General features: G+C 40.0%; 2 protein-coding genes across 2 annotated transcripts in view; both read left to right on the top strand.

Annotated features, from left to right (window-relative positions):
* TBC1D23 (TBC1 domain family member 23) overlaps window positions 1-6,304 on the top strand; it is a 69,963-nt gene extending 63,659 nt beyond the window's left edge. Inside the window, exons 16-18 of the mRNA XM_012801489.2 lie at window positions 784-919; window positions 2,160-2,354; window positions 4,654-6,304. Of these exons, the coding sequence (XP_012656943.1) occupies window positions 784-919; window positions 2,160-2,354; window positions 4,654-4,735 (413 nt within the window). The 3' untranslated portion in view covers window positions 4,736-6,304. The remainder of the gene's footprint in view (window positions 1-783; window positions 920-2,159; window positions 2,355-4,653) is intronic.
* Window positions 6,305-11,645: 5,341 nt separating this feature from the next.
* NIT2 (nitrilase family member 2) overlaps window positions 11,646-17,602 on the top strand; it is a 17,914-nt gene continuing 11,957 nt past the window's right edge. Inside the window, exons 1-4 of the mRNA XM_003783955.3 lie at window positions 11,646-11,726; window positions 13,983-14,101; window positions 15,777-15,897; window positions 17,307-17,395. Coding sequence (XP_003784003.2) covers window positions 11,699-11,726; window positions 13,983-14,101; window positions 15,777-15,897; window positions 17,307-17,395 — 357 coding nt within the window. The 5' untranslated portion in view covers window positions 11,646-11,698. The remainder of the gene's footprint in view (window positions 11,727-13,982; window positions 14,102-15,776; window positions 15,898-17,306; window positions 17,396-17,602) is intronic.

The raw sequence follows: 17,602 nt of genomic DNA on the forward strand, positions 1-17,602 counted from the left end.
TTTTTTTTTTCTTTTCTTCCTTTAGCGATTCTCTTGCCCTTTACCTCCAAAGTAGCTGGGACTACAGTCGCCCCTATAACTCCCAGCTTTTTTTTGGTAGAGATGGGGTCTCACTCTGGCTCACTCTGGCCCATTCTGGTCTCAAACCTCTGAGCTCAGGCAGTCTACCCGCCTTGGCTTCCCATAGTGCTAGGACTACAGGTGTGAGCCACCATGCCTGGGCTTTTCTTTCTTTATTTCTTTTTTTTTTTTTAATTGTTTGGGATTCATTGAGGGTACAAAGAATTGGGTTACACTGATTGCATTTGTTAGGTAAAGTCCCTCTTATAATTGTGTCCTGCCTCTAAGAGGTGTGTCATATACTGTGACCACCCCATTCTCTTTCCTCCTCTACTCTCCTTGATCCCTTGTTCTCCTGCTCCCCTTGTGTTAGATCATCTACTGCCTTAATATTAAAATTGAGTACATTGGATTCTTGCTTCTCCATTCTTGTGATGCTTTACTAAAAACAGTATGTTCTACCTCCATCCAGGTTAATACAAAAGATGTAAAGTCTCCATCTTTTTTAGTGGCTGAATAGTATTCCATAGTATACATATACCACAGCTTGTTAATCCATTCCCAGGTTGGTGGACATTGAGGTTGTTTCCACATTTTGGTGATTGTTATAGTTTTTTTTTCCAATCCATATATTCAAAATACTGGATATTTTTTAGAGTGTTAAGAAATACATTATTTTAAAAGTTTGTAATATTCACATTTAACACTTTAAATTCTTTATAGATGAAATTGACAGTTCTTCAATGTCAGATGATGATAGAAAAGAGGTGGTAAACATTCAGACTTGGATAAACAAGCCAGACGTCAAACATCATTTTCCATGTAAAGAAGTGAAAGAAAGTGGACACATGTTTCCTAGGTACTTTTTAAAATTTCTTCTTTAGAATTTAAGTTGGATTTGGGGAAGTTAATAACATTAAACTGATCTGGAGGGGAACTTTTATTTACCCAAGTACAAGATAAATTTTTTCTGTGTTGGGTTATACTACATATTATGTCTTGTTTGTTAAAATATTTATATAATTTTTATTTAAAAATGTTAAAGGAATAGTGCCTTTATGATCCTCTCCTAGATTCACCAGCTGTTAAGAATTTTTTATACAGCTCCATCTCTGTGTATACATGTGCACACTCATATACATACATTTCCCTCTTATCAAACCATTCAAAGAAGCTTACAGATGTGACACTTCACCCCTACATGCTTTGGCATAAATCTTCCAAGCATATGAGCATTCTTATATACAACTCCAATGCCATTACCCTACCTAAAAAAAGTTTAAATCATTAAAATCATTCAACATAGAGACTATACTCAAAATTTTCAGTGTCCCCAAAGTATATTTTATAAATCTGTTTTTTCTTCTTAATCCAGGATCCAGTCATGGTTTACACATTGCATTTGTCTATTATATCTCTTTAGTCTCATGCGATGTCAACAATACTCTCCCCCTCCCCCTTGTTTCCTTTTTCTCTTCATGATTAATGAGTCCTTTGAGTCCAGGCTAATTTCCCTGCAGAATGTTCCACATTCTGGACTTGGCTGATATTTGTCTTCTTACAGTACTTAATAATGAGATACATGGAGGGGAGGGAGGGGTGGTGTTAATAATTCTGTGTTCATTTTGCCTTAAGGAACCAGTTATAGAATATTATAAAATAATGTAAGAAAGCCCAACGACATACCCCAGTGATAATCAGTATTAAATAAGACGGTATGTTGAATGAGATAGTTTATGAATGCAGATAATACTGTGAAAAATCTGGAAAGTAGTATAGTTCATTTCAATCAAAAATATTCTATTTAATGATTTCTATAGTGTATTGACTTTTTTATTATAACATATTAATAACTTTTCTTAATAGTTTGAGGATATTTGCTTATAAAACATTAATTTTACATACAATTGAAGGAAAATTTAAACTTACATTATGTAGCTTACTTGCTTATAGATACCCTGTTTCTGTTTTCAGATTCTAAAGTAATTTAATTACAGTGAACTTTTTTTATAATTGGGACTATTGAAGCAGCACTTATTTTGAATTGTATTTATTTAAAATTCTTTTTTTCTTTTAATGCTCTTTTTTCTCTCATCAAGTCATCTGTTGGTTACTGCAACACATATGTACTGTTTAAGGGAGATTCTTTCACGGAAAGGATTGGCTTATATACAGTCTCGACAAGCACTTAATTCTGTAGTTAAAATTACATCCAAAAAAAAACATCCTGAGCTAATTACCTTTAAGTATGGAAATAGCAGCGCTTCAGGAATAGAAATCTTGGCAATTGAAAGGTAAGATTTTTCTTAGGATGATATTATCTGAATTACTATTGTTCATTATTAAGCAGTTTGTTTCTCTGTTTCAGGGAGTGGATGGTGGAATAAGATACTTGAACTACTTTTATTAGTATTCTTTGTTACCTTTCCTCCTCCTCATATGTGGTTTAGCCAGTAGTGTATGATTTCAGTAAGTGAAATAGAAAAACTAGCTGGGCATTATGGTGGGTGCCTGTAGGTCCTAGCTATGTGGGAGCTGAGGCAAGAGGATCGCCTGAGCCCAAGAGATTCAGGTTGCTGTGAGCCACAGTAAAGCCATGGCATCCTACCAAAGGTGAAAAAGAAGACTTGTCTCCCCTTCCCCCGCAAAAAAAACTGAAGCCCAAGGGATTGAATGAATTCCTAGATCTTCACCCTCCTGACTCCTGATCAGTAGTTTATTCCACCTTGAGTCAGTTCACGTTGTTCTCTTGGGATTTGGTGTAATGTTTACTTATTTACAAGAGTGCTTATAATAGTAAGTTGAAGGTAATATATGAATGCTTCAATAATGAACTTGAGATGTAAGGGAAGATTAATTCACCTTCTTCCACGATTGTACAAGACAATTAGGTAGCAGACATCATGTATCTGTACTTATGTTCCTTACTGAAAGAAAGTAATATTTTTGAAAAAACAAAAATCACTTTATTTTATGTAGTAATATATTCACCTTATGAAAATATTCAAATAGTAAAGGTAAACATAAAGAATATGTTTTGTAAATTCTGCCCTGTTAGTATTTTGGTGAATATCATTTCAGATATCTTCCTATATGTATGTATCTATTAATATATTAAAAACTAGATAGATTTGATACAGGCTTTTAAAAAGCCTGATTCTTTAAAAAAAAAAAAACTTACTAGTTTAATGTCAGTATGTATGCATCTTTATAAATTCTTCACATTAATGATTACATGGATATTCCTAGGGCACTGATTTAACCAGTCCACTACTGATTGGCATTTAGATCATTTCTAGTGTTTCACTATACCGTTCTTTTAATGGATTTTTTTTTTTAAATTGAGACAGAGTCTCACTTTGTCACCCTCGGTAGAGTGCTGTGGCATCACAACTCACAGCAACCTCGAACTCTGGGGCTCAAGTGATTCTGTTGCCTTAGCCTCTCTGGTAGCTGGGAGTACAGGCACTTGCCACAATGCCTGGCTAATTTTTTGTCCGTTTTAGCAGGCCTGGGCTAGGTTTGAACCCACCAGTTGTGGTGTATGTGGCGGGTGCCCAGCCCTTTCAATGAATTTTTAAGAGTCCATATTTATAGACTTGACCATTAGTTTTTCCAGGATAAATCCATCAGTCCTGTGGGTCAGATGGTACACACATTTAGATATCTACTTATAAATTAATTCTAACTGAAGGACGTTTGAGTTATGACTTTCATGTATGATGTTAGTTGATATTTATGTTTTAAATGTTTTCCCATAAATTTTGCTAAAGAAATTGAAGTTTATTTTAAAGATGAGCATTGTTTTAAAATCTAGAGTTTTAGAAAGGTAGTCGTAATAAATTAGCCGGATTCCCCCTCTCCTCTTGTTCCTAGATACTTAATGGTTTTCTATACTGCCTTACATATGTAACACTTACAGATGATTTATACAGTGGAATTTTTTGTTAGGTTTCATGGAAAATGCTTTTTTAAAAAGTCACATTTTTATGCTTCTGGAAAAGAATATGGCTATTTAATCTATGGTGTTGGTATTTTGTATAATTACCATGAATTTCATCTTAATATTTCAGATCCCATGATATCATTTTTTATTTAATGTATATAAAATTTTACATACATACATACATACATATCCCTTTGTAAAATTGGGATAACCATACCTATTTTTTGTATAGGAATCTGTTTTGATGTAAATTACTTGGCTCAAATGCCAAACTACTAAGTGTTGGAGGTATCATTGTCTTTAGAATTAGACACTATCAAAGCTGTAGCTGATTGAATTATGTCTGTACTCTGGGCAGCAGGATATTGTGTTTTTTTATATTGTGTTTTATTATCTAGCTATTATGTACATTTAATAATGATTCAAAGACTTAGTTTAACTACACTGTTATGAAACATTACCTTTATGTTTAGGTTTTCTTTCTTTCAAAATAAGCTTTTGTATATTTGTTAAATAAGCTGTGAGGAATACATAGGAGGTGTCTCTGCTGGCTTTGTGGGTTAGGGAAATCTTCCCATTGGCGGTGACACCTCAGCTGAGCCTTGGGAAAGCACTGTATTAATCTACATATATTTTTTTCCCCATAGGTATTTGATTCCAAATGCAGGGGATGCTACCAAAGCCATAAAACAACAGATCATGAAAGTTTTGGATGCTTTGGAAAGTTAATATAAAATAAAATTATTTAAAAAGAAGTTAAGGCAACCAAGAGAAACATGGATGTAAATACTTCCTGACTGAATACTAACTGGAGACCTTTGATTTGCTTGTGGGGAGTGCTTGAAAAGCTGGTCTAAGAAAGTGTAAATTATTGTAATCAATCTCTGGACAGTTAAACTTTTACAAATTTTCTTCTGCATTTTCTGTTTTATAAAATGATTTATTATAAAGGTCAGTTACTAAATAACCTTGGAGTAATTGACCCTGTGCCCTTAGGGACACTAAGTAAGGATATGGAATGCAGTTCTGTTTTGAAGAGCTGTTTTAACAAGCATCACTTTCAGTTTAAAAACAACCATACACATGAATATTTGCAATGTCTTCACTGAAAATTAGAGATAGAATTAGTCGAAGAGACTTCTTTAATTGCTACATTTAGTTTTATCCACTGAACACTATCAGAAAGTTTAAAAACATAGGTTAATAATTAGCTTGCTGTTTCTGTTCTTCTTAGAGTGAAATCTTTTTAAAGAAATGGGTAAAGATTCCTGCCAATTCAAGATACATTTCAGTTAGTGAAATGTTGAAACATCAATTTCTGAATAATCTTTGCTTTATTAGCTAATTATTTGGACATTAAATGCTGCAGAAATACTAAACTTTATTCTGATGGTTTTTAAGGAGCAGTTAAAAGCATAATTATTAGTAGGTAGGCATGTTAAGATGAAAATTAACATTTTAGGGACAGAATTGTATTTGTAAACATGTCACTGGTCTTTATTACAAGTGGATTATATGATTTATATTTCAGAACAAGTATTAAGCACATATTGATTTATCCTCATTGAGATAATGGTCTGTGACCACACTAATATCCACTTAAATAAAAGCCAAATAATCAGAGAGCTAGAAGAACTATAATTGTTATTATCTTCACTTTCTGAAATTTCTCTCTCCAGGTTTTGCCTTTTCATTAAAGTTCCCATAGTTTGAAACTATTTTTATTCTCTTAGTGTGACAAAACTGAAAATTGTTCTGCTTTATTTTGTAGCTTCTCAATTTAATTAATGGTCCATATTAGACGCATTTGGCAAGAGAGATCCAGTAACACATTTGGGGCAATGGAATGAATTTTGGAAAAATCGATTTGGGAAATAGCAAATATACTCCGCCATAGCCTAAAAAAGTAATGGATTATCTCTTAGGGGTTGATAGGAGAAATTTTTAGATGTACCCTGTTAACAGCTGGCTATTTTGATTTACTTCTTGCAAATCAAGTGAATAAAAGGCAACATAATTCAGTAAGTTTTATAATATTTACTAAAAACAGTTTGAATGGTTGAAGACATTTGCATGAAATTGCACCTGGTGCAATACTTGATATAACTCTCCCCAAAAATTGTTGTATTGCATTTTTTCCTTTTTTGGCACTCCTTTAAATGCCCTGAAGTCTCAGTTTTTGCCCATTTCAGTCTTGGGAGGTTTTTCATAATATTAATGTAAAGATGTTTGTGTTACTGTTTATAAATTACAATTGTAAATAAATCAGTACAATTTGCTCAAAACTTTGTTCTTAAAGCCAGTGTCTGTCTCTCCTTTTTTCCCGACTTGTAAATCTCTTGATGTCATAAAATTAGAAATTTGAAGGTTGATCTTTTAGAATTTAAATGTTCATATTTCAGATTTGTATTTGTATTCATGTAGATGGTGGGGAGTAAAGAGGTAGTTTAAACTAGTTTAAATCTAATGACACTTTTTTATTCTAACCATTTTTTTGTGGGCTCATTTGGACCTTTATACATGTCCTATCATCTGATGAATTAATACAGTTTCACTTCTTTCTTTCTAATCTGGATGCCTTATATTTCTTTCTCTTATCTAATTCCTGACTACAGCTTCCAGTACAATGTTGAACAGAAATGGTCAGGGCAGACTTCTTGCCAGCTTTACTCTATAGATATCCCTCGAATCCATGTGAGTATATTAAGTTGCTCTCCCTACATCAGTGGTTCTCAACCTTCCTCATGCCATGGCTCTTTAATACAGTTCCTGTGAGTCGTGACCCATAGGTTAAGAACTGCTGCCCTACATGTTCAGGGCCAGGCACGGTGGCTCACGCCTGTAATCCTAGTGCCTCTGGGAGGCTGAGGTAGGTGGATTCCTGAGCTCACAGGTTCCAGACCAGCCTGAGCCAGAGCAAGACCTTGTCTCTAAAAATAGCTGGGCATAGTGGCAGGCACCTATAGTCCCAACTACTTGGGAGGCTGAGGCAAGAGAATTGCTTGAGCCCAAGAGTTTGAGGTTGCTGTGAGCTGTGATGCTATGGCACTCCACTGAGGGCAACCAAGTGAGACTCTGTCTTCAAAAAACCCAAAAAATAATAACTTGCTCAAAGTCACATGGACCGTAAGCGAAGTTTTTAACTCTGGTCTCTGATTTGTAGACATCTGCATTAGAAATTTTATATGTATTTATGTGTGTTTATATATGTTTACACCCACATTCTCTTGGGCTCTTCCCTGTACAAAGCTCTAATCTAGTGTTCTCAACTTTCCTAATGCCACAACCCTTTAATACAGTTCCTGTGGGTTGCGACCCACAGGTTAAGAACCACTGCTCTAACCCAGTATGGTAATTCCAAAGTTTGATCCTTTGCTTTCTGTAGTAAACTCCTTCTAGGATTTCATCTGCTCTTAAGAGTTTTTGCTTCTATTCTGTGCATATGACTCCAATTCTAACTCCTGAATTTCAGTCCCTTATTTCTGTCACTTCTCTGATACTATGAAGTACCAATCAGAGGCGTGCTGCCTGAAAGGAGAGCAGGTATGAAGTGGTTGTAGCAATCTCCCCAGGGTGGGGAAGACCTCACTGTGGATGGTGGTGATGGGAACTGTAAAGGGACATAGCAGGCCCATTTCTTGAGAGTAAGAAGGGCTGTGTCCCTACCTAGAAGTGGGGGAAGAAAGACTTGAAAGATAGCGAAGAAGCCATACTCTGTAAAATAATTTAAAGAGGTTTATTTTGAGCCAAATTTGAGGACTGTGACCTGGAAGCCCCACATGAACCCTTGAGCACATGGACTCGAGGTGGTGGGGTTACAGATTGGTTTTAAACATTTTAGGGAGACAGGGATTACAGGTGAGGTTTGGCTCAAAAAGGACATCTGGTGGGGAGAGGCTTACAGATTATAGATGGGTTTAAAGATTCTTTAGCTGACAACTGGCTGAAAGAGTTAGGCTCTGTCTAAAAGACCAGGAGTCCATGAAAAGGAATAGTTTAAGATAAAGCCTCTGTTAATCAGAGACAAAGTATAGGACAGACTGAAGCAGGTTGGCATACCCTTAGGCCTGTTAGTCACAAAGGACATCTCTAAAAAGGGAAGGGGGCATGATGAGGCTATGTCTGATCTGTGTTGTCATGGTCTGCAACTCAGTTTTAAGGATCCTCTTAGCCAAGTGGGGATCCAGTCAGTCACTGAGGGGAGAGCCCCAAGATTTTGTTTTAGTTAACAAAACTCACAGAAGTGATTTAACTTTTTTGGAGAGCTAGGGAGCAGGGAGAATTGCAAAACTGCATAAATTGTTTGCCTAGGAGTAAAAGCTGGGAGAAGCTCTTTTGGATATAATACATTGAGTTTTAGATGCTGAGTTTGAACTGATGTTAAAGACATGTAAATAGAGATAGTTTTCAGGCAACTGGAAATGTTGCAATAGCTTCTCTGGAGTAAAAATAGAAATCTGACCAGCACCAGCCTGAAAAAGGTCATCAACACTGTGAGACACAGGTAACATTGGGAATAGACTAAAAGAAAAGGAACACCAGATTTTTTGGCTGGGCTTTCAAGATCCATTTGGGTTAGTCCTTTTAGTTTTTGGCTTATTTTCAAAGATTAGATGAAGGGGAACATAGAAACAGCTGATAAGGCTGAATGAACAGATGGGGATGGAGGGAAGCGGGGAGGGAAGAGAGGGCTGCATAAACTCCACCCATCAGCCTCTTGTTCCTTCCCACAAAGGTCCTACAAGTAAGGTGATTTGCCCTCGGTATGAACACCAAATCAGTGGCAAAGCCAGAACTAGTAACCCAGTGAGTAGTTTTTCCATTATGCCCAGAAAGTATTAAAAGAAAAATTTTAAAAAGTTTAAGGTTTTATTTTTGTTTACCTCTCCCTTCTCTAGAAACAACCCCTATAGTGTCCAAGTCAGCAGCATCCCTGCATGCCACCTAGTGAGCATAGCACCCTCAGGCTCTTTGTCTTGATGGCTCCTTCCCAGGCTTCACATGCCTCTCCTCTGCATGCACCTTTCATGGTCCACTTGTGTGTTCTCATCCGTAGACAGAACCTCATCTTACTTAAACTGCTAATGACTCCTAAGTCAATCTCCAGCCCAGACATCTGAACTTGAGGCTATGTCCACCTGCCTATTGGGCATCTCTATCTGGATTGTCTGCAAGCATTTCAAATAAATGCCCCAGCAAGTTTAGGACCACTGTTAGATACAATCTTATAAACTTGGAAATCTAGATGAAAAAGATGTGTGTGTGTGTATGTATGTATGTGTTTTAAGAGGTTGTAAATGATGGGGAGGGCCTGTAGCTCAGTGGGTAGGGTGTCGGCTACATAGACAGGGGCTGGCGGGTTCAAACTCGGCCCATGCCAGGTAAAACAACGACAACTGCAAAAAAAAAAAAAAAAAGCCAGGCATGTGGTGGGCGCCAGTGGTTCCAGCTACTTGGGAGGCTGAGGCAAGAGAATTACTTGGCTCAGCGCCTATAGCTCAACGGGCTAAGGCGCCAGCCATGTACACCTAAGGTGGCGGGTTCGAATCCCCAGCCCGGACCTGCCAAACAACAATGACGGCTGCAACCAAAAAATAGCCAGGCGTTGTGGCGGGCGCCCGTGGGCCCCGCTACTTGGGAGGTGGAGGCAGGAGACTCGCTTGAGCCCAGGAGTTGGAGGTTGCTGTGAACTGTAATGCCACGCACTCTATCCAGGGGTACAGCTTGAGGCTCTGTCTCCAAAAAAAAAAAAAGAGAATTACTTAAGCCCGAGAGTTTGAGGTTGCTGTGAGCTGTGATGCCACAGCACTCTGCCAATGCTGACATAGACTGTCACAAAAAAAGCGGTAAGTGGCCAAAAGTGACCCTGAAACCTCAATAGTTCAATGAACATAGCAGAGATTAAAATGTTATTAAAGATCTTCCAGCCAGGTCTGGGAATTGGTATGTTCCCCCTCAACCCCCTACCCAGCTTTTTATTATGAAAGTTAAAAAAGTTAAAACTTTTATGGGCCATGCCTGTAATCCCAGCACTTGAGGACGCTGAGATGGGAGGATAGCTTGAGCCTAGGAGTTTGAGACCAGCCTGGGCAATATAGAAGGACTCATCTCTACAAAAAAAAATTAAAAATTAGCTGGGCAGTGATGGTATGCTGTCTGTAGTCTTAGCTACTCAGCAGGCTAAGTTGGGAAGATCCCTTGAGCCAGAAAGTTCAAGATTACAGTGAGCTATGATAGTACCATTGCACTCCAGCCCGGGCAACAGAGGAAGACCCTGTCTCAAACAACACTTAACAAATTTTAAAAATAGTACTATTACCTGAAAGGGGTTCAGTGGTGTGCCCAGAGAGGAGAGCAGTTGGAACTCTTGGGGTGAGGCCAGGTAGATCTATTGTTCTGGGAGGGGAGGTGGGTAAGTGTTTAGGCCCCTAACATTACCAGCTGTGTGTCCTCCTATATTTAATATTTAGCCATGTTTGCTTTATCTCTATATTTTCTTTCCCTTTTGGAGATGGGGGTATTGCTATATTGCTCAAGCTGGCCTGGAACTCGTAGGCTTAAGTGATCCTCTTACCTCACCCTTCTCAGAACATACTTCCATATTACTGACCATTTTCAAGTGTTAGACATTCTAACACTTCAGCCCTTATTCATGAACTTCCTAAGGGTAAAGACATTGTCTAATATGACATACGCAAAATAATTCAAAAAAGCATTAAATATCCGGTACCTAATATGTCTCTAGTCCACAATATTCATTCATTCGTTTATTTTAGAGAGTCTTGCTCTGTCTCCCAGACTGGAGTGCAGTGGCATCATCACTGTAATTGGAACTCCTGGGCTCAAGCTATCTTCCTACCTCAGCCTTCCAAAGTGATGGGATTACAGGTGTGAAACATCTAATCCAGCCCATAACTTTACTTTAAAAGCCAGGATCCGTTCCAATATAATCTAAACTACTCTGGATCATTCAAAAAGACAGCAAGTTTAAAGTTCATTAAAGTTATTTTTGATTCACAAATCTGACACAGCAAAAAAAAAAAAAAGCAAATTAATAAATACAAATGCGATAATATAAACGCAAAAATCCTAAAATAGTATATTAGCAAACGGATTGGAGTGTTTTAGAGGACTACTTGTTGCTGGGGACTCTGAACTTTCAGTATCGCCCCCACCCGCTTCCCATTTATGTAGCAGCCTCGCAAGTCATATCTTACTGACGCCACCGTAACCTAAACCAACCAGGGTCATTCCATTCCCGTCATCGCGCCTTGTTCAAACAGCTCAAGCCAATCAGTCTAGTGGGGTATTACCCTGGCCACAGAGGTTGTGCAACCAGTTCGAAGTTCAGACCTTTTGCTGAGAATCGGCAAACACTACAAATCGGAGTCCAGGTGTTAAATATTTACCAGCACACTAACTCGACCTAGGTCCCTCCCGCTTTGCCCCTTTGCTTATGGAGGCATTCTTTTTTTTTCCAGACTGTGTCGTAATTAACTGTTTCTCGTCCGTTTCTCCTGGAGCAAACAGCAGGTGCCCTAACGGGCGTTTGGGGCACGCAGGAAAGCAGACGCTCGCCTAGCTGCTAGCTAGCCCGGGGGGGCGGGACCGGCCTCGACGCCGTAGCCCCGCCCCTCCGACGCTAGTCCCGCCCCCCGCAGCGCCGCGGCCGTCAGACTTCTCACAGCGCCGATGGTGCTTCCCGCGAGAACCATGGCTAGTAAGTGGTGTGGCCTGACGCGGCGGCCGAAGCCCGCCGGCCGGGAGGTGTCGGGGCGAAGCTGGGAGAGGACTGGCGCTCAGCCGCTTGGCTCCAGGTCTCCACAGCGCTCGCGGCGTTGCCTAACGCGGTGTGCTCGGGGCCTGGGGGAGCGAGGGCGGCCCGGCGCGTTCCCGGGGGTCCCGAGCGCGCCAGGGCTCCCGGCCCCGGGCCCAGGCGCCGCGCCTCCTGTGGTCGCCCGTGCACAGGCCGCCGGACTAGGTGTCGGTGGCGCGGGTTGCGTGCGCTCTTTTGAGTGTTTTTAAGTTACGTGGCCGCTGCGGTCCTCCCTCCCCATCTCACTTCACAGGCCACCTTACGCGGATTGTTGCTGTGCTGCTCACTCTGTTTAGGGACTTTGTGCAGCTTTCCCTCTGCAAATCTGCTTCCTCATCTATAAAATGATGTTAATGTTCCGTCTTAGAAGTTTATACGTGCCTGGACTTGGCACATTCCTTTAAATGTAATTCTCGTCAAAGTTTATTCTCTTTTTCCCCTTACTAAAGCCTTCATTGTTAGATTACGATGACTATTAGGCAGCCTTAAAAGTCTTTGTATCTTCTTCACTTTACAGAGAAGTGACTAGTTTCTCATCCTCAGTATCGAGGACCTCCCCAGTGGTGGAATCCCTGCTTCAGCACCTCTGTGGAGGGGGTGATGTGCAGAATGACAGGCAGTTCCACCCATGGTTAGGACCTTTGCTTTTGTGGGTGGGATGGGGAAGAGAGGAAGCCCTGAGTTTAGCCATAATGAGCTTTGTTTTCCCCTCAGAAGCAGACACAAAGCCCAGCTTCTGAGTTACAGGGGCCTTGTGTGCTGTTCTAGTGACAGCGCAACGTAACTGCTCCAAAGTAATCCCAGCTTTTGCTACCTGTTTTAGTTTCATTTATTTTCCTCCAGTCCCTGAAATTGTTTAACAGGCTGCATTAAAGATTAAATTCAGCTTTTCTTCCTATATTCAGGATAGACCAAGGAGTGAGACATCTGAATTTCCTACTTTGGGGCTAACCAAAGATAGGAGATAGGGAGGCCATTACTAATAACTCCTGATGTTTTGCAGAGCTCCATAGCTTACTATGTATTTTGGATCCTTTACTGTGGCTTCTCAACAGAGCGTGAACAGGAACTGTGTGTCAGTCAGGGCCCAGGCAGGACACGGAAACCACACTAGTAACTTGAACAAAGAAAATTTTATATACAGAATTATTAGCCAGTGAAAGGTGATTAAGAGCTAAAAGAGAGCTCTAAAGAATACAGGAAAAGCAAAAAGTATAAGAACTTATCTATACTATACTAAAAAAAATATAAAACTACTATTTCGAGGAAGGAATAAGCTTGGAAGAGCCCGCAGCCTCCTTGCTGCAAGTGTGAGAACAGACCTGGTTGGCAGGCTGGCTCTAGAATTTCTGGGGCCCAGTCTCCTTGTTCTGATAGCAGGAGAAAAGCACTGTTAGCTTTTCTTTCTGCAGTGTCTCGCTCAACTTCTCATGTTATTTTCTATTTAATGTCTTCCCTTGGCCACAGGCATATTTATGAGATGGGTACAGGTACTTGGGACCCCTGCCCTGTGGCCAGGTACATGTACAGCCCACCAATTGCCAGGTTGGACCCATGTACCTGCTGTGTCCCGTCCAGTGATAAAGAAGTCGAAACTAACATCTCCCTTCCACAAGCCTACTGCCCCAATTTTCAGTGGATGAGCAACTTTGAGAGGATTGTTCTTTCTGTCCTAGGATGTGCTCAGAGTCTCTGCTGGAGTTGGGCAGGAGGCACAAGATTAAATAAGAAGGGATAGGACTGTGTTCATACCCAGTCTTTTTACTTCAGGCCATGTTCTCATTTCATCCCCTACAGTATGTAGTAAGAATCTGGTTCACTTTAGCTTCTTGTGCCTGGCATGGAGCTTTGCCCATGAATGTTGCTCTGTCTCAAGGTTGCTCAGCCTCAGCACTATTAACATTTTCAGCAGGACGATCTTTGTTGTGGGGAGGCTGTCCTGTGTATTGTAGGGTGTTTAGCAGCGTCCTCAGCCTCTATCCATTAGATGGCAGTGGTGCTCTATCTGCACTATCAGTTATGGCAATGAAAAAATATCTCTACACATTGCTAGGTGTCCCCAAGGGGACAAAATTGCCCTCTTTAAGAACCATGGTTCTACTTGAATGTAGCAGTCACATCTGACCACTCTTTTTTTTTTCTTTTGTCTTATGTCCTCAGCTTTCCGCTTGGCCCTCATTCAACTTCAAGTTTCTTCTATCAAATCAGATAACATCACTCGAGCTTGTAGCCTTATCCGGGATGCAGCATCACAAGGAGCCAAAATCGTTTCTCTGCCGGTCAGTATGGGGGCAGCCATCCTCTACCAGCCACTGTAGCCCCAGCAGAATAGTGTTTGCTAGCTCTGGTTGTCCTTTGTATGCCAGGGTCCAGTCGTGTCCCTTGGAGCCCCAGGCTGGTTCTGTGTTTGAATGGAAGATGACCTTGGCAAGGGTCTGTGTGAGTTTGGATGTGCCAGCACAGTTACAGGTCCTTAACTTTAGGTTCATCTACTCTGTTCAGATAAGGAAATCAAAATCCTGGTATGTTGAGGCACTTGCCTAAAGGTAGAATACTCAGTGCTTGGATATATACTTTGTTTCTTATATAATTAAGTTTTTATAGGCCTAGAACATGTAGGCTTTATCATTTAGCCTCCAACATATTTTTTAAATGACTGTGGTATCTTTTTGAAATTTTTATTTAGAATAATTCCTATAGATTTAGGGGTATAAGTGTTGTCTAGTTAAAAAGATTAACTGTCTAGGGGCTGTGGCATCTTAAAGCTAACGGAACTCTGCATCTCTTTGGTAGGTGGTTTCTGTAACAGCAGAACCAGTTGAAAGTCACACTAAGTTTGTTTGTGAGCAAGTACAGGATCAGCCCCAGGGAGCGGTCCCCAGAAATCAGGACATCCATCTCCTGGGAATCAGTGGAAACTATTCCAAATAGCACCTTTCCACTAGGCCACCCAGCTATGGGGAGGAGCCATACTTTTACAAAGTCTGGCTAAATTGGCTGGAGAATTTGCAAGGTCAGCTTGTGTTTTGGACAGGCTCCAGCTGATCACAAGTATGGCCATTGGGCAGGAATCTTTAACAAGGGAGCTTGAGATCTTAATGTTAATCCAGTCTTCCTTATGCTGCCAGTCACGGGACTACCGTACTTGTTACCTGATCATGGTCTTTTGTTGGTTCATATTGCTGAGGGTAAGAGTATAAAGTGCAGGAGTGAAAGCACCTGAATTCTGCGCATGCCCACTTCACTGACTAACATGCATCTTATACAAGCTGCCAGTCTTTGGCCTTGAGGTTCCTAGCACAGTGCCTGGTATCCAGGCGAGTTCATTAATGCCAAATGAATGAATTAGAGATGAAGTCTAGTAATTTTTGCCTTTTGTTTTCTGACATGTCACAGAGCTGTTACAGACAGATATACCCTGCCTGCATGGATGAGCAACTTTGCAGGACCAGAATGATCATGCTGGAAGGGAACTCAGAAACAGCTCATTTTATAGAAGAGGAAACATCTTAACCTCTGTGGCTTTCAAAGCTTTTCTATTTTTTTTTCATAAATAGGTATTATTGCTTTACACAGTTATATTGTTGTGAGCTGGATTCATCCTAACACCCAAGTCCTGGGAGTAACTGTGATTAAGCTGGGTGCCCAAGGTTGGAACTTGGGAGTTCTCCCACAGACTCGAGGCAGAGGCAGGTCTAGCTTCTGCTAGGGTGACCAGGATCTGGTAGAGCTCATATAACTTGTCTGTTGAGCCTCCTGGGGCCAGTCTCGCCTGTGGCAACAGGCTCTTCAGCCCTGGGACATCAGTGTGTTTTTCTTATTAGCTGTGTTTTACCCCTTTAAGTAAGAGCAGAGCTAGCAGCAGCAGCTATATCCTCTAACAATAGAACTTTAAAATGGGTTGGGTGTTTTGATATTTTTTCCCTCCCTTTTTCTCTGCCAACATTATTCTAGGAATGCTTTAATTCTCCATATGGCACGAAATATTTTCCTGAATATGCAGAGAAAATTCCTGGTGAATCCACACAGAAGCTTTCTGAAGTAGCAAAGGAATGCAGCATTTATCTCATTGGAGGTAACTTCCTACCTGTAGGGAATAATGGAATGAGCTGGGCATGACGGTGCACATCTTTCGTCCCATCTACTTGTGAGGCTGAGGTGGAAGGAAAGCCTGAGCCTAGGAGTTTGAGGTCAGCTGGAGCAAGACCCTGTCTCCAAAAACAAACAAAACACATCTGAATGATTTGTATTGTTACATTTAAAGTGTGGAACACAATTCAGCCATTGAAAAGAATGAGATAGCTCTGTATTAGTAATGTGGAAAGATCTTTAAGACATACTATTCAGTAGGAAAAAAAATTCAACGTGGTATGGACAAAATATTCCTATTCAGAAGAATCCCCCACACAAGAAAACTGTATATTTTTATATGTAGTTTTGTATATAAAAGCATAGTAAATATTGGAGAAGGACATATACCAAACTAATAATGAGTATTTTCCCTGGAAGCATAGTACGAGTACAGGAGCAGGTAGAAATGTGGAAAGAGAAATTGTATTTGTGTGTCTCTTACTATACTAATATATGATGGGGAAAATATTTTAACTCATAGAGCCCACATTTATAAACATCACTTTATTTGTGTGATTTTGGAATAAATTTTAAAATACTCTATTTGCTTAAATAAAAAATAAGCACACCAAATAAAATTATTTCTGTATTATGATATATTAAAGATTAGATATGAATAAGAGGTAGGGAAACAAAAGCAAAGCAGGAAGCAGAGATGAACTGTATTCAGTGATGAGGAGACTTGTGACTTTACATTCTTTTTTGGGGGGGGAGGACAGAGTCTCACTATGTCACCCTCGGTAGAGTGACGTGATGTCACAGTTCACAGCAACCTCAAACTCTTGGGCTTAAGCCATTCTCTTGCCTCAGCCTACCACGTAGCTGGGACTACAGGTGCCTCCCACAACGCCAGCTATTTTTTTGTTGCAGTTGTCATTATTGTTTAGCTGGCCCAGGCTGGGTTCAAACCCTCCAGCCTCGGTGTATGTGGTCAATGCTGTAACCACTGTGCTATGGGTGCCAAGCCGTGACTTTACATTCTTAAAGCCTTTGGGGATGTAGGTTTGTTGTAGGACCTGGGAAATTTAAGCTGAGCAATAGGAAATTTTTCGTTAAGTGTTGCTCAAGATCATGGCTGAATTTCAGGAACTGTTTGGTTATTTTTTAAACTGTTTTGCATCTGACCTAATTATATTTTGTCTATATTTTGGAGTTTATCTCTGGAAGATCATAGTCAAGAAGGAAAAAAAAAACATGATTACATAACCTGTAGAAGATAGTAAACTTTATTTTTGGACTCAAGTGACAGATTTATCAGGCCTTTACTCTTATCACAAAAGAATTGCTCTATTCTTTTTAAAATTCTTTTTCTTATTGTTTTGTGTGCCTTTGTATTTCTTCTCTCAATAAAAGGTTCCATCCCTGAAGAGGATGCTGGGAAATTATATAACACCTGTACTGTGTTTGGGCCTGATGGAACTTTACTAGTAAAGTACAGAAAGGTAAGTGAGGAATGTGGCATCTTAAGTATTTGCTGTGAAGTCCCCTAGTCCTTGTCGTTATGCTATATACATGTCAGACTTTTGATTGAATGGCAAAGATAGCTATTCTTCTTTTTTTTTTTTTTTTTTTAGTCAGTATCTCACTTTGTTGCCATTGGTAGAGTGTCATGGTCACAGCTCACAGCAACCTCCAACTCTTGGGCTCAA

The sequence above is a fragment of the Otolemur garnettii genome, unplaced genomic scaffold, assembly GCF_000181295.1.
Source record: "Otolemur garnettii isolate 467f Iridium unplaced genomic scaffold, OtoGar3 scaffold00009, whole genome shotgun sequence".
Lineage (NCBI taxonomy): Eukaryota > Metazoa > Chordata > Mammalia > Primates > Galagidae > Otolemur > Otolemur garnettii.